The sequence below is a fragment of the Leucoraja erinacea genome, chromosome 22 (assembly GCF_028641065.1).
Source record: "Leucoraja erinacea ecotype New England chromosome 22, Leri_hhj_1, whole genome shotgun sequence".
NCBI lineage: Eukaryota > Metazoa > Chordata > Chondrichthyes > Rajiformes > Rajidae > Leucoraja > Leucoraja erinaceus.
In genome coordinates this window covers 8,441,652-8,466,216 of record NC_073398.1, presented here as the reverse complement: position 1 = coordinate 8,466,216, position 24,565 = coordinate 8,441,652, and the positions used below count along the sequence as shown (strand labels likewise).

The following is a 24,565-nucleotide window of genomic DNA, read 5'->3' as shown; positions in this document are numbered from 1 at the left end:
TTTGGTCCAGTTCTCTTTTCATGTTTCAATACCCATCAAATACTTTAGGATGCCTTCTTTCTTAAAAAGGTGGATGTAATGGAAAATGATTTTGAATTTTGCTTGATATTAACCATATTGCGTTAAGTTCTGCAATGATTGCAACTGACCTAATTGTCTATGCCTGAACCTTTTGGACTTCTGAGACAATAACTTGCCCCGACACTTGCCGAGAGTAGGTGAATCAAGGACATAGGTTCAAGGTGAAGGGGAAAAGATTTAATAGGAATCTGAGGGGTAGCTTTTTCACACAAAGGGTGGTGGATGTGTGGAACAAGCTGCCAGAGGAGGTAGTTGAGGCTGGGACTATCCCAACTTTTAAGAAACTGTTAGACAGGTACATGGATAGGACAAGTTTGGAGGGATATGGACCAAGCGCAGGCAGGTGGGACCAGTGTAGCTGGGACATGTTGTCCCTTGTGGGCTAGTTGGGCTGAGGGGCCTGTTTCTACAATGTATCACTCTACGGCTCCATAAATAATACTTAAAGATGAGAATCATTTTTCATTTTTTCCACTAACAGAGCATCAAAATGTTATCAACATTCGCACTGAAGATAGGTTTTAGTTTTGAACACTAAGGGGAAACTCCCGTGACAACGTTACCTTTCCTGATGCTTGTTAATGGCAATGTGTACTGACCGAGGAAGTCATTCACACGGAGAGGGTTCATGTCTTGTACGAGGAATCGCACCAGTGCAAGTTCTGGAACTTGAACGCAAAAGACCAAACAATCATTCCACCTGGGATGACGTCCTGGAAAAGAGAAGGAAACTGTTCACACTGAGGCTACTCTGGTCTGTGTGAAGATGGGAGCATGAAGTGAGTGTCTACAGTGAAGATCTGTATCCGCTGTTCCAGGTGTGGACTCCTATATATATATATCGGCGAGACCAAGCGCAGGCTCAGCGATCGTTTCCCTGAACACCTCCGCTCATTCTGCTGAAACCTACATGATCTCCCAGTTGCTAAACACTTTAACCCCTCCCATTCCCATACTGACCTTTCTCCACTGTCAGAGTTGGGCCAATTCAAATTTGAGAAACAGCAACTCATATTTCACTTGGACGATTTAAAACCCAGTGGTATGAATAATGACCTCTAACTTCAAGTGACCTCTGCTTTTCCTCTCTCTCTCCATCCCTCCCCGTCCTAGTTATCCGACCAGTCTGATTGTCTTGACTGTCTGTTTAAGAAAGAACTGCAGATGCTGGAAAATCGAAGGTACACAAAAATGCCAACCAGCGATCCCTGCATACTAACACTATCCAGCGGGTGCAGCAGCATCTATGGAGCGAATGAAATAGGCAACGTCTTGACTGTCTTCCTGATTTAATTTTAATTTTACCTCTGTATGCTTCATTGTCAGCTTCGCCTCTCTAACAATGATCTATTCTACATTTTCCTTGAACTTTGTCCCCTTTGATGTCTCATTTCACACCTTGCACTTCCATATCTCTGTGTCTCCCTCTCCCGACTCTCAGTCTGAAGAAGGGTCTCGACCCGAAACATCACCCATACCTTCTATCCAGAGATGCTGCCTGTCACGCTGAGGTACACCAACAGTTTGTGTCTATCTTCCGTATAAACAACTCCTACTTAGCTTTCCCACAGCTTGGAGACCTGACCTCTGGTGATGAATCCTGTACAAAGACTGTTCACATGCCTCTGGAATCTCATGAGCTAAGCAATTACATTCATGTCATACCACTGATGAAGTCTATCAGTAAGTCTGATTGCCAAACTTCAGGGAAAAGCAGGCATGGCTTGAATCGCTGGTTCCTGTTCTGTCCTTCTTCATTAAAACAAATGCATCTGAATTTCACTGGGTACAAAGTCAGCACATTTTACACAACACTACTTTAAGGAGGGGAAACGCTGCATCAGGTGATGAGCAGAGGGATTTAGAAACAAGGAGCTACAGATTCTGGTTTACAAAAAAAAAGGCAAAACGCTGGAGTAACTCAACGGGTCAGGCAGTAGCCATGGAGAACTTCAATAGGTGACGTTTCAGGTCTGAAGTAGGGTCCCGACCTGAAATCAGAGGAAGAGCTCACTGATGTACACAGAGATCTTGGGGTCCAAGTTCATAACGCCTTGAAAGTGGCAACACAAGTTGATAGAATGGTAAGGAATGACATGTGGTATGAATGCTTTCATAGGTCGGGGCATTGTGCATAAGTCATGATGCAGCTTTATAGGACTTTTGTTAGGTTGCATTTGGAGTATTGCATGCAGTCCTCACTGCCCCATTACAGGAGGATGTGGAGGCTTTGGGAAGGGTGCATGGAAGGTGTACCAAAATGATGCCTAAATTAGGACTATTAGTTGCAGGGGGAGGTTGGAGAGACTTGGAGGATGCTGGAGGCTTATTCAAAGTAGATAATATTCTAAGTGGCATAGATAGGGTAGACACTTATAGCTTTTGGCCCAGGGTGGAATAATCAAAGAATGGCTTGGCTTTGAGAGCCAAAGTTTAAAGGAGATGTGTGGGACGGGAATTTACACAGAGATTGGTGAGTGCCAGGAACGTGCTGCCAGGAATGGTTACAGCAGATACAATAGCAACGTTTAATGACTTTCAGATAGGCACATGGATAAGCAGGGAATGGATCATGTACAGGCAGATAAAAGTTGGTCTTGACATCATGTACGGCACAGACATTGTGGGCCGAAGGGCCAGTTCCCCTACTGTACTGTCCTATGTTCTAAAGGTATATTCATTGAAGAGAATACATTTTCATCATTGGATTTGTTCATGGATAAGAGCGATGGAAATTTATTGGCATACACCATGGAAACAGGCCCTTCAGCCCAACGTAGCCATACCAACCAAAATGCCCCACCGGCCCCCTCTAAACCTTTCCTATCCATGCACCTGTCCAAGTGTCTTTTAAATTCTGTTATACCACCTGCCTCAACGACCTCCTCTGGCAGCTCATTCCATGTAACCACCACCCTCTGCATGAAAGCTGCCATCTATTTCTATAAAATGGAATGACCAACTGCTGGGGGATCGGAGTTTAGTTTATTGTCACGTGTACTGAGGTACAGTGAAAAGTTTTTGTTTCGCAGTATCCAGTCAGCGGAAAGACAATACCAACATTACAATTGAGCCATCCACAGTGTACAGGATAAAGGGAATAACATGAATAATGTTTAGTGCAAGATAATGACTTATCTCAACAGGTCAATCAGCATCTGTGAGGGGAAAGGTTTGTCAACGTTTCGGGCCGAGACCCTGTAACAGGACTGAGAGTCGGGAAGGGGGAGGGAGCCAATTTCAAGAGGAGACGGGGAGGAGTGAGAAGGGGGCTTGATGAACCGAGGAGAAGGATGAGAGGTAGCTGGAACCAGACGTGGGAGGGGGAGAGGCGGCATTGGGAGATCAGGGCAAGTGTTGAGAGATGGAGCTAGCGGACAGAGGGGAGGGCGAGTGTCACCCTCGCAGGGACGATGACCAATGGGTCACAAACGCTACTGGTGTGAATCTGATCTATAAGCACCTTGATAATGGCACCTGGGTGAGAGGGGCAAAGTTGAAAGGAGATGTGCGGAGCAAATTCTTTTACCCAGAGTGTGGTGGGTGCCTGGATCACGCTGCCAGGGGTGGTGATGGAGGCATCTACGATCGTGGTGTTTAAGAGAATTTTGTCATGGATATGCAGAAAGCACCCAAGCCCATAATTGGACCTGGATCACTGGCTCTGTGAGGCAGCAGCTCAATCATCTGGGCCACTGTGCCACAAAGATATAGCAATAATGACCTTGATGTGTTAGTCCGGTAACATTCCTTACACCACATGCACTGTTCTAAGTCCCTCACCTGCTGAAGGCAAGATCTTGGATTGCTGAATGCTATTGTCCGCTTGTACTCCATGGATTTCCACTCGCACACAGGGATCAATTGATACTTTACTGTGTGTTCTGCAGACAGGTAGGTGGTGACCACTAATGATCTATACAAAGAGAATATTGATCAACTAGCCTCATAGTGCTTTCGGTATCGTGAATCCCATATTTCTTTTCCGGCTACTCAGTCGTTTCTCACGCCATTCCTCGATCCCCAGCAAAATGAGTCCAGAGAATTTGATACAGTACTGCTGTAACCCTGCCTATCCTCGTTGCTCTTGTCAAATAAGGCTCTACGCTAAAGGAACACCCGAGCTTAATTTGCCATTGCATTTATTAACATTAGCATCGTAACTTTGTTGGCATCAAAACGTGGTGACACTGGTGTACCTCCTAGGTGAGGTTTAGGTTTGAGCAGCAATTCAACTGCTGCAGTCTGTGACATGGTTTTACAGGGATATAATGCTGCAACGGGCCCTTCGGCCCACTGAGTCTGTGCCAACCAGCGATCCCTGCACACTAACACTATCCTGCACACAACTGAGGACAACTTACACAAGGGCCACATTAACCTTAAAAAGCCAATTAACCCTCTACAGAGAAACTCCTGGACGTCGGTTTTGGAGCGTTGGACTTGAGGAAGACCTGCATCTAGGTCCACCCCTTAAGAATTTTGTAAGGAGATCCCCACTCAATCTTCTAAATTCTAGAGAGTATAAACCAAATCCCAGGAATCCTGGGTGCTGCACTCCCTCCATGGCAATAATGTCCTTCCTCAGATTTGGAGAACTGTACAAACTCCGTACAGACCCTGTAATCGTAGTCAGGATACTGAATCTCGAAAGCTAACATCTCTGCTGCACCTGGCGTTGGGAGGCAGCAATTTTCAACTGCTGCAGTCTGTGACATTTGCCCACTCACCCCAGCCTATCCAAGTTTTACACAGCTAACACTGGTGGCATGCAAAGCAATTCCCTCATCCAGATCATTAATATATATTTAAATACTGGGGTCCCATCTGCCTTGGGGTACAGTAAAAGGGTACATGTGACAATCCACAAATATGAACCCCCATGCCCTTTGATTTGTATCTAATCTCTAATGTGGGACCTTGTCGAAAGCCTTCTGGAAGTCCAGATACACCACATCCACTGGTTCTCCCCTATCAACGCTACTAGTTACATCCTCGAAAAATTCTATAAGATTCATCAGACATGATTTACCATTGTACATGTGACAATAAAATATCATTGATTCGTTCATTAAATCATTGGATTAGTGGGTGCCTGGAATGCGCTGCAGGAGGTGGTGGTGGCTGGGACTTTATTCCTTGGCTGACGGGTAATATTATCAAGGGGAATAGATAGGGTGAATGCACAGACTCTTTGACCCAGGATAAGGGAATCAAGAACCACAGAATATAGTTCCATCAGTACGTTTCAGGCACCCACTACCTGCTGTGTAAAACATTTGCCTCCCACATCTCCTTTAAACATTGCATCTCTAAACTTGAAGCTATGACCTCTAGTATTTGTTTTTTTTTCCAGCCTGGAAAACAGGTTCTGACTGTCTACCCTATCTATATCTCTCAGAATGTTATAAACTTGCATCAGGTCTCCCCTCAACCAGAGGAAACAATTCAGGTCTGTCCAACCTCTCCCTGTAGCTAATGTCCCCTAATCCAAGCATCATTCTGGCAAACCCCCTATGCACACTTTCCTTTTTAGAAAGATTACAGAGGTAATCCAATTGAAGGATTACAGAGGAACTAAATGCATCTTGGCTATTTAGCATTAAGGTGGATACGCGGGGAATGGGGAGGGATTGCAGGCAGAGGAGATTTGTATGAGCTGGTATCATGTTCAGCATGGACATTGTGGGCCGAAGGGCCTGTTGCTGTGCTGTACTGCGCTATACAGTGTGTTGCAGTTTGGCAGTGACAATCGTATTAGTGGATGAAAAGGGGTGCAGCGGAGCAAATGTGGAGTAAGTGAGAGCAGGTTAATGCTAAATAGCCAAGATGCATTTAGTTTCTCTGTAATCCATCACAAAACGTCTGAAGGTTCAGAAAGAGGAATCACATCTCATTACACAACAACATGTGACTAAACCTCAGTGGAAGGAATGAATAGGAATTGATAAAAGGGTCAACAACTCACAGGCCAGCTAAAAATAAAGGAACAGATCAGATCAGATAAACAAGAATGTTGCCAGGACTCGAGGTTTTGAGCTATAGGGAGAGGTTAAGCAGGCTGGGACTCTATTCCCTGGACCGCAGAAGGCTGACGGATGATCTTACAGAGGTGTGAAAAATCATGAGAAGAATAGATTGGATAGACACACACAGTTTCTTGCCCAGAGTAGGGGAATCAAGAACCAGAGGACATAGGTTTAAAGTGAGGGGCAAAATATTTAATAGGAACTTGAGGGGTATCTTTTTCACACCAAGGGTGGTAGGTGTATGGAACGAGCTGCCAGAAGAGGTAGTTGAGGCGGGGACAATCGCAATGTTTAAGAAGCAATTAGACAAGTACATGGATGGGAGAGGTTTAGAGGGATATGGGTCAAACACAGGCAGATGGGACAAGTGTAGATGGACTTGTTGGTCAGAGTGGGCAAGCTGGGCTGAAAGGCCTGTTTCCATGCTTTGTGACCCTTTGACTAAAACACCATAGAAGCTAGACATGGTCATTTTGGATCTTCAACAACCCGGGTTGTATGTTCATTATATAACATAATTATTTCTTTTTTTTGTTTTAGAATAAGTGTTCGGCACAGACTAGAAGGGCCAAGATGGCCTGTTTCCGTGCTGTAATTGTTATATGGTTATATGTTTATATGTCTGAGTATTAAACTTCCATTTGGATAACACTCAAGCTGAACTATGAGGGTTCACTTACACAGATCATCTCTCTGTTGGTAAACATTTAGACAAGAAAAAGTCTGGCTGGGAAGGTATTTAATGACCTGCTTTCTATGATGCCTGATTATAACAATCTCCAATTAGTCAGTCCCTGCTTGTTGAGATCGACAGTCTGTTTATACATCTGCTCGTCCATGATCACACTCATCAGTGGCTTCAGTCAATGAATTCAACTGGGTGGTATTTTAGTATGAATACTTTGTCACGGCATAATAAAATGATCGACACACTGGCACCACAGTTTTGTGGTGAGATACAAGGAACTGCAGATGCTGGAATCTTGAGTAAAACACAAAGTGCTGGAGGAACATAGTGGATCAAACAGCATCTATTGAGGACATGGATAAACGATGTTTCGGGTCTATTTCAGACATGAAGTCTTCAGACTGAAGAAGGGTCCCGACTCAAAAGGTCACCTGTCCACATCTTCAAGAGATGCTGCCTCTCTGCCTCAGAGGGCAGTGGAGGCATGTTCTCTGGATGCTTTCAAGAGAGAGCTAAATAGGGCTCTTAAAAATAGCTGAGTCAGGGGATATGGGGAGAAGGCAGGAACGGGGTACTGATTGGGGTTGATCAGCCATGATCACATTGAATGGCCGTGCTGGCTCGATGCCGAATGGCCTACTCCTGCACCTGTTGTCTATTGCCTATTGTTTATAATTGGCACTATAGTTTTAACCAGTTAATCAGATATAAGGAAAGACAAAAAGAAAACCAAAAGAATCAGTACTTTTTTGTCTCAATGGTCATAATAAAGAGTCCTCTGACCATTCTAAGCAACGCACGGTACAAAATAAATTTAATGAACAAATACATTAGTATTTGTTTTTCGGCAAAAAACGATGGTACTAATCTACTTCCTGTCACTGACAATGTAAACTCAGTACCACTGATTTAATTTGTTCCTACAATTGATACAAATCTTGCATGAAAGCTCTCTATTAAGGCAGATACTGAATCAAACCATTGTTCAGAAACCTGTGGGGTAGATATGGGTACAGTGATATATGATACAGTGTGATACAGTTGGATAAACTGATTAAAACTTGTTTTGTACGACTGACTCAAACTACAAACCTGTATTAAGGCGATCACCGGATCAAAGTTGTGTTTTGAAGCAAAGGGGTCAAAATTCATGCCTTTGGTCATAAAGTCAGGCTTACGAATATAGCCACATCCTCCATTGTCCTGAAACCTGCCTCTGTTTAGGTCCATGCTCAGTCCAGGAACCTCATAGTTTAAAGCAACTGTGGACATAAAGAACAAGTATTGAGTACAGAAGTTCTGCACTCTTCCCCGTCATTCTACCTATTGTACTTGTGTTTGACCTGATTGGATGTATGTGTTGCATTATCTACACATGCAAAACAAAGCTTTTCACTGTAAGTCGGAACATGTGACAATAATAAATCTAACCCGAGATGTATTTTAAGAAAGCAGCTGAAGAAAATGAAGAGTGCTGAGTTTAAAAGATATACCATGGAAACAAGTCCATCGGTCCACCGAATCCATGCCAAACATTGATCACCCATTCACACTAGTTCGATGTAAGCCCAATTTCTTTCCACTCCCTACACACTAGGGGCAATTCACAGAGGGCCAATTAACCTGCAAGTCGTTGGATTGAGGAAGGAAAGTGGGACACCTGGAGGAAACGTGTAAACTCCACACAGACAGCATCCGAGTTCAGGACCGAAACCCAGGTCTCTGGCGCTGTGAGGCAGCAGCTCTACCAGCTGCGGCACTGTGCTGTGATAATTTGCCAAATCTCAATGAGACTTAAAAGCTCTTTGTGTTAGAGATACAAATATACTACAGTGTAGGAATCTGGAGCAAAACATAAAGTGCATGAGTAACTCAGCGGGTAAGGCAGCATCTGTGGAGGGAAAGGATAGTCAGCCTTTCGTGTCAGATTCCACAGAGAGGGAGGGGGGCAGTGAGAGAGGGTCCTGCAGAACTCTCGTTGGAGAGAGGAAGAGAGAGGAGGAGAGTGGGCATACTTTGAGGAGATTTCTCTGTGAAACAGTAAAATGGAGACACAAGAAACTGCAGATGCTGGATTATTGATCGATATCTTTAAAGCATAGATTTAAGGTGAGAGGGGCAAAGTTTAAAGGAGATGTGCGGGGCAACATATTTTACGCAGAGGGTAGTGGGTGACTGGAACGCGCTGCCAGGGGTGGTGGTGGAGGCAGGTATGATAGCTTCTGAACCTTCTGAAATTTGTAGTCGGCAGGGCAGTACTCTGCCTATCGCCAACTTGGACAATTTTACATTTTTACCAAGCCAAGTAACCTACAAACCTGTACGTCTTTGGAGTGTGGGAGGAAACCGAAGATCTCAGAGAAAACCCACGCAGGTCACGGGGAGAACGTACAAACTCCGTACAGACAGCACCCGTGGTCAGGATCGAACCCGGGTCTCTGGCGCTGCATTTTGCTGTAAGGCAGCAACTCTACCGCTGTGCCACCGTGACTGCCCCGATAGTGACATTTAAGAGACCTTTGGATATGCACATGGATATGCAGGGAATGGAGGGATATGGATTATGTGCAGGTAGTTAAGAGATGGTCTTGGCATCAAGTTCAGCATGGATATTATGGGTTGATGGGCCTGTCTTGTCCCTGTACTTTGTTCTATTGTGTCAAACACAAATTGCTGGAGCAACTCAGTGGGTCAGTGGAGTGAAATGGATGGTTGACGTTTTAGGTTTTTTAGCAAGACCTCAATATTTACGGGGTGTACCAAATGTTTACAAGTACTTGATGGAAGAGGGGGTGAGGGGTGATACTTTACCCATGTGACAGCCAACATTCCAGAATTCATGAGGCTTGTAGTTGGAATGATTCCTTCTGTTGCCTGCAGAGTAAATCCTTACAAGGAATTTTGAATTGTGCTGCACAAATTCACATGCTGAATGGAAAGATACATTACATTATTTCGAAGGAAGAGAGACGGCACATTTAAATACAAGCAAAAAAATACAATGCTTCTTTACAAAAATGTCGCCCATCTTTTTCTCATTTCAATCCTTACTCCATTTTATTACCAGACTGGGCAAACAAGAAATCTCATGTTGGTTTAGTTTAGTTTAGTTTAAATTAGTTTACAGAGGCTAATTAACCTACAAACCTGCATGTCTGTGGGATGTGTGGCAACTAGGACACACAGAAGAAAGCCACGCAGTCACAGGGAAAACGTGCAAACTCCACACAGACAGCAGAGTCGCTGGACTGCAAGACAGCTGTACTACCCGCATCAGCAGTTCTGTCACTGCAGTGCTGTCAAACATCACACCAATCTAAAAACAAGCAGCTGTGAGTAACCCTCCCTCTGAGCTTTCAATCACACCTCTGTATGTGTTTGAACCTGTTCAATATCAGGGAAGCAGCCGATAAGAGTTTGGATTGGTAGGGTTGACCATCCTGTAGTTGACTCAGTTGCTATAGAGTCATGTAGTCATACAGCACGGAAACAGTTTCTTTGGCCCAGCCTGCCCTTGCTCACCAAGATGCCCAATCTACACTTTACCCACCTCCCCACATTTGGCTTGGATCCCTCTAACCAATTCTTATCTATGTACCTGTCCAAATTGTGTTAAATTGTGTTTTAGTACTTGCTACAACTACCTCTGCTGGCAGCTCATTCAATATACTCATCACCCTCTGTAGGAGAAAGTTGTCTCTCAGGTTCCTATTAAATCTTTCCCCTCTCACCTTAAACCGATGTCCTCTGGTCCTTGATTCCCCCACCTGTGCATTCACTCTATCTATTCCATGAAATGTGTTCTCAATCACATTTCCGGTGTGGGCAAGTTGGGCCGAAGGGCCATCACATACAGCATCACTCTATAACTCTATGTGCTTGAACATGTTCAGTATCAGCCTGGAATAGTTTGGCTGTGGTAGTGTTGACTCCAATAAGGTTGATTTAGTTGCTATATTGTGGTAGTCAATAGTCAATTGTCTATTTAATTGTCATTTGGACCCCTGGAGGTCCAAACGAAATGCCGTTTCTGCAGCCATACATTACACACAAATAGACCCCAGACACAACATAATTACATTTTACATAAACATCCATCACATAGCTGTGATGGAAGGCCAAAAAAACTTATCTCTCCACTGCACTCTCCCCCCCCCCCGATGTCAGAGTCAAAGTCAAAGCCCCCGGCTGGCGATGGCGATTGTCCCGCGGCCATTAAAGCCATGCCGGGTGGTGCGAGGTCGCACACCGGGTCTTGGTGTTAAAGACCCCGGTGTGCGCTCGCAGAGTCCCGCGGCCATTCCAAGCCGCGCGGGGCAGTGGTGTTAGGCCCCGCTCCAGGAGCTCTTCAACCCCGCAACTCGGGCGGGAGAAGTCGCCGTTGCAGGAGCCCCGAAAAGCGGTCTCCCTCCAGGGAGCCGCGGGCTCCCGGTGCCGCCGTCCGCAGACCCGCAGTAGCAGCCTCCGCATCAGCAGCAGCAGCGGCATCGGCAGCAGCAGCAGCAGCAGCAGCAGCGGCAGCAGCAGCGGCAGCGGCAGCGCTCCTCCACCGCTCCACCCGCTCCGGTCTCGGCCAGCTCCGCGACGGCGAATCGTAGCACCAGAGTCCCCGGCTTGGCTGTTGGAGGCCGCTCCTGTTGCGGCCCCAACGTGAGACCCAACGAGAAAAGGTCCTCCAGTGCAGGGAGAGATTTAAAATCCCACACCCCAGTTGCCCCCCCACACACACCCCAACATAAAATAACAAAAACTACATAAAAACACAGACAAAAAAATAATAAAAACGCGGACAGGCTGCAGAGGCCGCTGCTGACCAGAGTCGCGCCGCCTACCGCCTACTCTGAAACATGAATTCGCCATTGCCCAACATACATATAAAAAAACAGAGCCAACAGCAGCTGAGACTACAGCCGAGATAAGATGAGGGAAACATTGAAAACATTGCACGCCGTATTTTTAATCACTACATAAACTTCAGGAGAAATGATAAACTATTGATCATAACATATGTACATTTACCCGATTGCTTTACTAGCTTCATGGCCGTCTGGTCTGAAATTGAATTACTTTCATAAAACAGCTGATTGCTCCTTGAATGTGTGAAGTCCTTAAATTCAACCGGCTTTAGATACACTATGACGTTTGAGAATTCCATTGCAAGTCCAACCTTTCTTTTCTGCAAAGGGAAATTGTAAGATGTCGAAATACAAACGAGATACAAAGAACTGCACATGCTGGTTTGTGAAAAAAGAACTCACTCAAAAATGCTGGAGTAACTCAGCAGGACAGGTAGCATCTCTGGATTGAAGGAATGGGTGACGTTTCAGGTCGAGACCCTTCTTCAGACTATCATTCATCAGGGTTTGTCCTGCTCCCACTTCTTTCAGGTGTCCACTTTCGATTTCAAGCTTCCTCCCCCTTCTCACTATCAGTCCGAAGAAGGGTCCCAACCCAAAACATCATCTATTTCCATGTTCTCCAGAGATGCTGCCAGACCCGCTGAGTTACTCCAGCAGTCTGTGCCTTATTTTGTCAAAGTATAAACCTTGGATTGATCCTGAACTACTAATATCAAACGTATTACACTGATATGTACTACTTTCCAAGCATGGACAGAAGATTGGCTGACTGTCAAAGGGCAGAGAGTGGGAATAAAAAGCTGGTCTTTTCTGGTTGGCTGCCAGTGACATGGTATTTCTGCAGGTGTTTAAGAAGGAACTGCAGATGCTGGAAAATCGAAGGTAGACAAAAGTGCTGGAGAAACTCAGCAGGTGCAGCAGTATCTATGGAGCGAAGGAAATAAGCAAAGATTCGGGCCGAAACCCTTCTTCAGACTCAAGAAGGTCTGAAGAACGGTTTTGGCCCAAACATTGCATATTTCCTTTGCTCCATAGATACTGCTGCACCCGTTGAGTTTTTTCTGGTATTCTGCAGGGGTCAGTGTTGGGTCTGCTATTTTTCACGTTATATGTTAATGATCTGGATGATGGAAGTTTGCGGATGATTTGAAGATAGGTGGAGGGGCAGGTAGTGTTGAGGAAGCAGCGAGTCTGCAGAAGGACCTGGACAGGTTAGGAGAGTGGGTAAAGAACTAACAAATGGAATACAGTGTAGCAAGGTGTACAGTCATGCAATTTCGTAGTGGGAATAAAGGTGTAGACTACTTTCTAAATGGTGAGAGGATTCAGAAATCGGAGGTGCTAATGGACTTGGGATTGCTGGTGCAGGATTCCCAAAAGGTTAATTTACAGGTTGAGTTGGTGGTAAGGAAGGCAAATGCAAAGCATTCATTTCAAGGGGCCTAGAATATAATTAAGGATGTAATACTGAAGCTTTATAGGGAGACCACATATGGAATTTGTGAGCAGTTTTGGGCCCCATATCTGAGGAAGTGTGCTGGCATTGGAGAGGGTGCAGAGGAGATTTACGAGAATGATCCCAGGTATGTTTGGATAATATATGATGAGCGTTTGATGGCTCTGGGCCTGGGTTCGCTGGAGTTTATGAGGATGAAGAGGGTCCCTCATGGAAACTTACCGAATAAAGTAAAGCTTAGATAGAGTGGATGTTTAGAGGATGTTTCCACTAGTGGGAGAATCTAGGACCAGAGGAAGGCGCAGACTCAGAATAAAAGCACGTTCCTTTAGAATAGAGATGAGGAGGAATTTATTTATCCAGAGGGTGGTGAATCTGAGGCATTCATAGCCACAGATGGCGGTGGAGGCCAAGTTATTGGATATTTTTAAAGGGGAATTGATAGGTTCTTGATTAGTAAGAGTTTCAAAGTTTACGGGGAGAAGGCAGGAGAATGGGGTTGAGAGGGAAAGTAGATCAGCCATGATTGAATGGCGGAGAAGTCTCGATGGGCCGAACGGCCAAATATGATCTTATGAACCCTCTTTTTCACTACCCCCTGCACTCATCCCCTCCAAACCTGGACCTCCCCTCCACGACCAGCCCACCCCCCTGCCCTCGGCATTCCCTCTCCATGCTTTCCACGTTCCCCACTTCCCAAACCACTCAGTGAGGCCATTCTCTGAAGCCTAGTGTAGCACTAGTCCCCTGACAATGAAACCGGCCACCCACTCTCTCCACTGTGGTGGTGAGGGCCAGTCACAAGGCACCACCTCAGACTCTACCTTCTTCATCCTGAAAGCCCGGATTCCCGAGGGGACCACACTCACGACCTCCGACTCCGTCTCGGGATCGAACTCTTCTTTGGTCTGTCCCTCCTCCTCGTCCACCAGGTGCCATATCGAAGACATAGTGCAGCTCAACGTTCGGACTTTCCTACACTTGATCAATACCTTGTGCTTTAACTCCTGCAAAAGGAAAAAAATAAATACATGCAGCATTCAATCGGGATATGGGCCTTTCAAAACTAAACATTGAACATAGAACAGTACAGGCCCTTTGCAGTAAACCAGAGGAGATGGTTAAATTTATCTCCATTGCCAGCATGTGACCCATATCCCTCCAGTCCCTGCATATCCATGTGCCTTTACAAATGCTTCTTAAACACCGATATTGTGTCAGCCTCCACCACCACCCCTGGCAGCGCGTTCTTGGCCCCCACCACTCTCTGCTTTAATAATCATGCTACACAAGATAGTCTATGGGTGGCAGAGTGGCGCAGCTGGTAGAGCTACTGCGTCACAGCTCCAAAACTCGGGTTCGATCCTGACCTCCGGTACTGTCTGTGTGGAGTTTGCATGTTCTCCCTTTGACCGCATAGATTTCCTCCGGGTGCTCCGATCTCCTACCACATCCCAAAGACGTGTGGGTTTGTAGGTTAATAGTCACTCTGTAAATTGCCCCTAGTGTGCAGGGACTGGATGAGAAAGTGAAAAAACACAACTAGTGTGATTGCATGGTCAATGGGCAGCGTGGACTCGCTGGGCCGAAGGGCCTGGTTCCGTGTTGTACATTTCAATCAATTCAATCAAACCTATCATCATCACTCTATTGTATTCTCATCACTGGGCCAGGTCCATGCCCAGAGGGATGGATTCTCATTGGAAAATAATATGTCCTTTGCATATATTAGTCAGGGAAACTTCCTCTTAAATTCCAATGCCTTTTCATCCTTCCTTAAATAAAAGGACCAATACTGTACTAAGACTCTCCATTTGGTCTCATCTACTCCCTATTTGATTAAAGTAATACATCCCTATTTTTAAATTCAGATCCACTAGCAAGACATAAGTTTATAAGAGTTTACAAGACATAAGGGGGGGGGGGGGGGGGGGGGGGGGGGGGGGGGGGGGGGGGGGGGGAGGGATAGATCAGCCATGATTGAATGGCAGAGTAGACTTGATGGCCTGAATGGCCTATTTCTCCTATCCCTTATGATAATCTTTTTTTTTTCTTACACTCCCTAATTGCTTGTTGTACTTGCATACTAACACCACGTTCTACCCTCAAGTATTTTTCTCTTTGTACTAAATGTATTTGTGCATGACTTGTTTATGTTCAGATATGGTGTGATTCTGTGGATTTAATTGATAGGTTCTTGATTAGTAAATACAGTATATACAGTATATACAGCGCCGAAACAGGTCCACCGGGTCCGCGCCGACCAGCGATCCCCGCATATTAACACGACCCTACACCCACTAGGGACAATTATTACATTCACCACGCCGATTAACCTGCAAACCTGCAAGTCTTGGGAGGAAACTGAAGACCTCGGAGAAAACCCATGCAAGTCACGAGGAGAAGGTGCAAACTCCGTACAGACAGCACCCGTACTCGGGATCGAACCCGGGTCTCTGGCGCTGCATTCACTGTAAAGCAGCAACTCTACTGCTGCGCCACTGTGACCACCAGGTTACGGGGAGACGGCAGGAGAATGGGGTTGATAGGGAAAAAAATAAGTCAGCCATGATCGTACTGTGGAGCAGACCTGGTGGGTCAAATAGCCTAATTCTGCTCTTATATTTTATGGTCTTATTGACTGGATAGCAACCAAACAAAGCGTTATACTGTATCTTGGTATACAGTATGTGACAATAATACCAATAGTAATACCCAGTAAAATGAAAAAACAAGGAACTGCAAGATGTTGGAATCTTGAGTAAAACATAAAGTGGTGGAGTAACTCAGCGAGACAGGCAGCATCTGTGGAGGGAATGGACAGTTGATGTTTTGGGTCGGGACCCTCCTTCAGACCGATGGGAGCAGGGGGGAAGAAACCCGGTGCTTTAGTTGTAGACCAAAGGTTCCCGGTACACAAACACTGAGAAAGGTCCCAACCTAAAACATCTCCTATCCATGTTCTCCACAGATGCTGCCTGACCCGCTGAGTTACTCCAGCACTCTGTGAAACGTCTCCTATCCATGTTCTCCACAGATGCTGCCTGACCCGCTGAGTTACTCCAGCACTCTGTGAAACGTCTCCTATCCATGTTCTCCACAGATGCTGCCTGACCCGCTGAGTTACTCCAGCACTCTGTGAAACGTCTCCTATCCATGTTCTCCACAGATGCTGCCTGACCCGCTGAGTTACCCGCTGAGTTACTCCCAGCACTCTGTGAAACGTCTCCTATCCATGTTCTCCACAGATGCTGCCTGACCTGCTGCGTTACTCCAGCACTCTGTGAAACGTCACCTATCCATGTTCTCCACAGATGCTGCCTGACCCGCTGAGTTACTCCCACATTTTATGTCTTTTCTTGTAAACTAGCATTTGGAGATCCTTGTGTCTGCCAGTAAGCATATCGTTCCTTACTGTTTGTGTCTATGACAGATTGCGTCCCTATAAATTGCCTCGGCTGTTTAAGAGCCTGACTGCCTAATTAAATACATTTTACAATCCAAACTTTAGTAAGTCGTCTGTAATATTAAAATTTAAAAAAATTGAAAATAAGTTTTGGAGTTGTCGGCCGGTACACCTTACCAGCGCATAACATCACGGGGAGAAAACACTGCTATTACCAATATTAGCCATTTAGAAAATCAATTATGAGGGTAGCAAGGCTATTAAGATCATGTGATGCTTTTTTATGTGTTTATACACCCCGTAAATTAATATTAAAAAAACTTTAGTATTATCTCCTCTAAAAGTCAGCTGTGTGTATACGAACAAAGTAAATCACATTGAAGAAACTATGGCCTATAACTCAATGAAACCATCTGTTTTATAATGATTGCGTTATACCTCCAGAATCCAAATGTGAAGATTTGGCTTTAAGTGGATTAAAGAATCGCGTTGAAAGAAATTGGTGGAAATAAGAAGTTAAAAAAAAAATATTTTGTTAATTTTGTGGTGGTGGGATGTTTTATTGATTTACAAAAAGGACATAAAACTAGATATCCAATTAATTTTTCTTCCGTCTGCTCCTCATATTTTCTCTTCAATAATTCTCCATGCCATTATTCCGAATGACTAATGAATAAATTGATAACATTCAATAATTTAATCATTTACTAGATGCACTTGGGAGAATGGTGGACCGTTTAATCTTTTTCCAGGATGCTACTTTTCCCATCTCCCTACAACTGTATCTCGGTTTCACATTAGAGGTCACAATTTTGACTACAAGATACCCCTTGTTGTGACCTACCCCAGCTATTAACCACCTCCGTGAAAATAATTTAGTTTAGTTCAGTTTAGAGATACAGCGCTGAAACAGGCACTTCGGCCCACCGAGTCCATGCCTACCAGCGATCCCCGCATAATAACGCCATCCTACACACAATAGGGATAATTTACATTTATACAAAGCCAATTAACCTACAATCCTGTACGTCGTTGGAGTGTGGGAGGAAACCGAAGATCTCAGAGAAAACCCATGCGGTCACGGGGAGAACGTAAACTTCATACAGAAAGCGCCCGTAGTCGAGATCGAACCCGAGTCTCTGGCGCTGAAAGCGCTGCCAGGCATCAACTCTATCGCTACGCCACCATGCCACCATAAGTATCCCTTCATATTCTTCAAAGGCCCATGATGTCAGATGTACTGTAGGTGGCATTCTGAAGCTGAAAACTCCTTGTTTACTTTTCCCTACGGCGCCAATTGATTGAAAGATACAGCATGGAAACAGGCCCTTCCACACACCGAGTCCTTGCAGACCATTGATCACCTGTCTACGCTAGTTCTATGTTATCCCACTTTTGCATCCACTCCCTACACACTTGGGGCAATTTACAGAGGTAAATTAAGCTGTGGTCAGGGGTTATGGGAGAGGGTAGGAGAATGGGGTTAGGAGGGAGAGATAAATAAGTCATGATTGAATGGCAGAGTTGACGATGGACCAAATGGCCTAATTCTGCTTTTATCACATGAACTTATTAACCTTCAAACCTGCACCCCTTTGGGAGGTGTTGCAGGGTGGAAGATGGAGGGATAGAAACAGTCAAGGGCAAATTCGGGCTCAGGATTTGACAGTAGGTCTTCCAACCCCTGCTAGTCTGCCAAATTTTGAAGAACTCCCAAACCAAAGTGTCACCTATCCACATTCTCCGGAGATGCTGCCTGACCCACTGAATTACGCCAGAACTTTGTGTCTTCCTTTGGGAATCAGTGTCTACAATTCCTTGTGTCATCCATATAATCCGAGGTTAGGTACTATTACCCCAAGGACATTTTGGATCCTGATGTCCTCAGGATTCTAAAAACACAAAAATCTATACTGTATTTTCTTAACTCTCTTTTTAATCTATCAGCTAATGACATTTGACCAGACAGCGAGGTGAATAATAACTGTACAGGAGATATATTTAGTTTAGTTTAGTTTAGCAATATAGCATGGACAAGACCCTGCAGTCCACCGGGACCACGCTGACCATGGATCACCCTCTCACACCAGTTGTATGTTATCCCACTTTCTCATCCACTCCCTACACATTAGGGATAATTTACAGAGGGCCAATTAGCCTACAAACCCGCATGTATTTGGATGTGGGAGGAAACCGGAGGAAACAGGGAGAACAATCAAAGTCGACACACAGCACAGCATCCGAGGTCAGGATTGAACCCGGGTCTCTGGCACCGTAAGGCAGCAGCTCTACCAGCTGCGCCATTGTGCAGCTTCCAGTTCTGGTAAGAGAAAAAAATCAGTATCTCCGCAGACTTATGGACATTGAATATGAGTTAAGTATCTGTGAGAGAGTCAGATTCTCCCATGGGTTTGTTTAATGAGCTCAGCTGTGTACTGGGTGCTCACAGTTAGTTTAAGAATGCATTGGCTTACATGATCACCCAATCTAGTTAAACCTTTGGACAACTCAACGATTAACTCCTTCGCAAATCCTTATCAGTCGCGCGGTTGAGTTATGGAATGGCTCTCGAACAGTACCTGTTGTAGTTCTGAGCCACACAAACAGTTCAGATGAAAGCTCGTGTATGAAGGAACTGCAGATGCTGGTTTAAACCAAAGATAGACACAAAATGCTGGAGTAACTCAGCGCCCTTGGCCCTCTGTAAAGTGTCCCTAGTTTGTAGGGAGCGGAAGGAAAAGTAGGTTAACATAGAACTTGTACGAATGCGTGATCGATGGTTAGTGTGGACTTGATGGGCCAAAGGGCTTGGTTACAATTAATTTGATTCAGCTCGGAAATGAACATAAGGTATATGGGCTAAACCCAGGCAAATGGGACTGGCTTTGTTTGGCAATTTCAATGGCATGGACAAATTTAGAAGAGAGCCTGTTTCTGTTCTGTAGCTCAATGACTCTTTAACCCCATGTCAAATAAAGACAGGACTGAACTTTGATATGAAGACTAGCCTTTCAGCTTGAATCAACCTATATTCATGAGAGTTTATAATCTATATTTTACAAAAACTCTCATCTTGTTGATATTCTAAAACCCCGCCAAAATGGTACACGATAGTGCTACAAATTTGGGCCCACTTCACATTGTCTTGTGATGTAAAAGAAACAAGTTTCGTTCGGATTTATGTTATATTTTGCAAGTTAATGACATTTAAAATTTTACAAAAAACACTTTTCAAACCACTTTTCCACTTGCCCTGCCTGTCAGCAGCATTCAACGTTACAATGATGTCACAATGGGATCCCAAATCTCATTTCTACCTCATTTCTGTAGCTCTGCATGTTAATTAGCCCGACCACACTTCAATCAGTCTGAAGAATGGTGCCTACCCAAGTCGTCGTCTGTCCATTCCCTCCATAGATGCTGCCCGACCTGCTGAGTTACTCACTCCACAGATGCTGCCTGAACCTCTGATTTCATCCAGCACATTGTATTTCACACACTTTAATTTTGATGTAGTAACATAATAGCAGCATCTGTGCCACAGGGAGAGATAAATTTTGCAGCTTTATGACTTGAAATGAGTTGTCAGGGAACCCCATGTGATGGGAGCTAAGGCTGGGAGAATTGAATTTGTTTTTTATCCTTTGGGACAGTGTATACTTGGGGAGGCACAGTGACGCAGCAATTGATCAGCAGTCTTTCAGTGCCAGAGACCTGGGTTTGATCCCGACTATGGGTGCTGTCTATGTGAATTTGCACGTTCTCCCTGTGACTGAGTAGGTTTCCTCAGGGTACTCCGGTTTCCACCCACATCCCAAAGTCGTGCGGGTTTGTAGGTCAATTGGCCCTAGTGTGTAGGACAAGAACTGGTGTGAATGGGTGATCTTTGGTTTACGCGGACACAGTGGGCCGAGGGATCTGTTTCCACGCTGCATCTCTAAACTAAACTGAACTAAATTAAACTAAACTCCATGTGTGTGCCCGCTATGTATTTAAACAGCCGTGGGGAAGCGCAGGCGAAAGGTGTGGGCATGGCAACGCTTAGAAATGTTGAGAATACTTGCAGGAATTATATCACTCTTCACAGGTTTTGGAGTCCATGAATGCCTAATGATGTTAAAGGAGGCAGAGAGAAGGAGCTCTGGGAGCGAGGCCATCTGCTAAGTAAATGGTAGGTAATTGGTCCATCGAATTTTAATACAGCTTAATAATGATAGCAATGGATGCAGTCCAGAGAGATTCACAGGGATGAGAGGTTCGTCCCCATCAAGAAATGCTAAAAAGGGTCATCTGCATTATTTGGAGCTTAGAAGAATGAGTGGTAACCTTATTGAAATATATTCCATCCTAAGGGGGCCATGACAGAATCAATGTTACGATGATTCCACTGGTGGGAGAGTCTTGAAAAAGAGAACTTAGTTACTACATGGATCAGGAACTGGCTATTGAAAACGGTAATGCATAGGAATTTGTAGCCGCAAGGAACTGCAGATGCTGGTTTACAGAAAAAAGACACATTGTGCTGGAGTAACAACCAGTTAGGCAGCATCTCTGGAGAAGATGCATTGGTGACGTTTCGGTTTGTGACCCATCTTCATAGGTATTTATTCTTACAGATGGCGGTGAATCTTCGACCAGAAGATTGGGGAGGCTAGTATTTAAAGTTCAGATTTAGTTTAGAGATACAACATGGAAATGAACCCTTCGGCCCATCGAGTCCATGCTGACCATCGATCACCAGTTCACACTAGTTCTGTGTTATCCCACTTTCTCATCCACTTTTTTACACATTTACAGAGGCCAACCCCGCATGTTTAGTGATCCAGCGCGGAATGTCTTTGAGATGTTGGAGAAAATCGGAGGAAACCCACGCAATCACAGGGAGAACGTGCAAATTCCACACTCAGACAGCACCCCGAGGTCAGGATTGAACCCGGGTCCCTGGCTCTGTGAGGCAGTGGCTCTACCAGTTGCACCACTCTACCAACCAAATATAAGCAATTTTAATCCATAGCTTAATAGAGGGAAGGGGAAAGAGGAAGAGAATGTGTCTCATGGAGCAGGATGGTGGGGACTTCCAAGAGATTGGAAAAACTGTCCCATATATTTACCATCCAAATGGAGAGATTGCAGGGTGTTTAGCCACTTGGCAAGTCAATCATTTTTGCTGAAAGAGCTACAAAGAGAGGAAACATTGTCCCGCCATCTCCCACACATCCTTCGCCCCCCCCTCCCCCCCGTCAACCTGCTCCTTCCCCCACCTTGATATGCTAATCTCCTATCCCCGACACCCCCATAGCCTTTATATCCCATCTTTTTCACCTCCCCACCTACCCTTTCCCCCTTTCTTCCACCCACCTCCCTCCCTCTGGCTGTACATTTCACTCTTCTCCTTATCTTATGCCCTTTTGTTGAATTTTCACCTCCAGCCTTTGTCATTTACTCCACCCATCTGACGATGAACCGCCCCCCCCCCGCACAACACACCACACCTCACCTGCATCCACCTATCACTTGCAAGGCTTTGTTCCGCCCCCACCTCTCTTTTCCAGCTTTCTTCCCCGTACTCCATCAGTCTGAAGTAAGGTCATGACCCGAAATGTTGTCTGTCCATTCCCTACTCAGATTCTGCTTGAGCAACTGAGTTCATCCAGCAATTTGTGTTTTGTTTGGCTGTCAAAGCAGTCAAGATGTCCACACATTTCTGCTTCCCATCATCTTCATAATTATTATTCCATAACTTTAACTCAATTCTCTCAACTTACCGCTATTTAGTTTAGTTTAGAGATACAGCGCGGAAACAGGACCTACGGCCAACCGAGTCCGCACCGATCAGCGATCCCCACACACAAACACTATCCTACACACACTAGGGACAATTTACACTGATACCAAGCCAATTAACCTACAAACCTGTACGGCTTTAGAGTGTGGGAGGAAACCAACGATCTCGGAGAAAACACATGCGGTCACGGGGAGAAGGTACAAAGTCCGTACATACAAGCACCCGTAGTCAGGATCGAACTGGGGTCTCCCAAGCACGGTAAGGCAGCAACTCTACCACTGCACCATAAACCAGTCCATAGACCTGTAGACTACTCGTTTAGGGTGATGCATGTTTTGTTTAAAACATTTCTCTGCTCATTTTGATTCCTTTTTAACGAGGTGGAGTCACTATTTTCGAACAGCCTGGAGCACAGCTATTCCTTCACCTCTATATCCACTCTATTTTATACACTGCAGTGTTAAATATTTATACTCTGCAATCAGTCTGATTTTTCTGTAGTCATAAATTCTGAACAAACATTACTGTTCTCTGTTCCCCTGTGTGATTATATACAGTGACATGGAGGAATTTAGCATACAGTCTAATTGCAGGTACTTTACACTCTACAATTAACGCTATTTGACTCTTACAGTAGAACTGTTCATGCCCTGAATGCTGATGCCCTTCCTTAATTCAGTAGGTCCTATATTCTTTCCTAAGATAGACACAAAGTGCTGGAGTAACTCAGCGGGTCCGGCATCATCGCTGGAGAAAATGGATAGGTGACGTTTTGGGTCGGGACCCTTCTTCAGACTTCCTGTTCAGCTTAACGTCCTGTATTTTATTTCTTATGGATCTCCTATGCATTCTACAAGATGGTTAGTTTTTGCCATTTCCTCTTTTGATCTGTTCGATGGTACTAGTTGTAGGTGGAGGCTGTCTGATTGGTACAGCACTCGTATAGGTACCGGTGTGAAAGGATCGTTATATCTGAGAAGACACTGGAGTAACTGAGCGGGTCAGGCAGCGTCTCTGGAGAACATGGATGGATGATGTTTCGGGTCGGGACCATTCTGCAGACATTGTAGGGAGGGGGAAGAAAGCTGGAAGAGAGGAGGGGCAGGACAAAGCCTGGCAGGTAATAGGCTGATGCAGGTGAGGAGGGTTTATTGGTCGGCTGATGGTTGGACAAAGGTCAGAGATGAAAAGACAGAAGGTGTGTGACAAAATGATTGAAGATGTAAGACCTTAAGGCTCAGGAGCAGAATTAGGCCATTCGGTGCATAGTCTTCTCCGCCACTCGATCAGGGCTGATCTATTATTCCCTCTCATCTCCATTCTCTTGCCTTCGTCCCCATAGGAGTTGTGAATTGTGAAGCTAGAGGAAAGATTGTAGGTGCAAGGACAGGTGGAGGGGAGAAATAGGTGTGAGTCTATGTGGGCCCAGGGCAGTGGGGTGGGGAAAAAAGGTGGGTTATGTGTGGGATAATTACATCTGTTTCCCTATTAGGTTCTCAGCAGCTGTTCAAATTATTCTCCTGAGGCAAAACTGGCAAATTCAGATATTATTGGTAAAAGGCAAATTTAATCAGCATGATCAAGAGGCATCCAGGTAAAAGAACAACCAAATAGGTTCACACGAGATTGCAGATGTTGCAATCTCAAGCAAAAACATGAACCTTTGGAGGAACTCAGAGGGTTAAACTGAAGAGGTGCTCCGAACTGAAACGTTGTCGGTTCATCTCCCTCCACAGATGCTGCCCGACCTGTTGAGTTCCTCCAGTGGTTAGTTTTTTGCAATGATTGTATTGAGTGGTGAACCAGGTGGTGAAACCCTAAAGGCCGATTCCAACTGTAGACACAAAATACTGGAGTAACTCAGTGGGTCAGACAGCGTCTCTGGAGAAAAGGAATCGGTGACATTTTGGGTTGAGACCTTTCCTCCGATTTCAGACTTCTAGCCTGTTCCCACTTCTGCATCTTAGAAATATAGAAACATAGAAAATAGGTGCAGGAGTAGGCCGTTCGGCCCTTCGAGCCTGCACCGCCATTCAATATGATCATGGCTGATCATCCAACTCAGCATCCTGTACCTGCCTTCTCTCCATAGCCCTTTAGCCACAAGGGCCACATCTAACTCCCTCTTAAATATAGCTAATGAACTAGCCTCAACTACCTTCTGTGGCAGAGAATTCCAGAGATTCACCACTCTCTGTGTGAAAAATGTTTTCCTCATCTCGGTCCGAAAAGATTTCCCCCTTATCCTTAAACTGTAACCC

General features: G+C 45.0%; 1 protein-coding gene across 1 annotated transcript in view; it reads right to left on the bottom strand.

Moving 5' to 3' along the window:
- Window positions 1-24,565, bottom strand: part of LOC129707688 (1-phosphatidylinositol 4,5-bisphosphate phosphodiesterase zeta-1-like) — a 70,667-nt gene that overhangs the window by 8,305 nt on the left and 37,797 nt on the right. The window contains exons 6-11 of the mRNA XM_055652884.1: window positions 13,938-14,120; window positions 11,818-11,974; window positions 9,610-9,726; window positions 7,891-8,060; window positions 3,865-3,997; window positions 645-794 (exon numbers count right to left, since the gene is read on the bottom strand). Coding sequence (XP_055508859.1) covers window positions 645-794; window positions 3,865-3,997; window positions 7,891-8,060; window positions 9,610-9,726; window positions 11,818-11,974; window positions 13,938-14,120 — 910 coding nt within the window. The remainder of the gene's footprint in view (window positions 1-644; window positions 795-3,864; window positions 3,998-7,890; window positions 8,061-9,609; window positions 9,727-11,817; window positions 11,975-13,937; window positions 14,121-24,565) is intronic.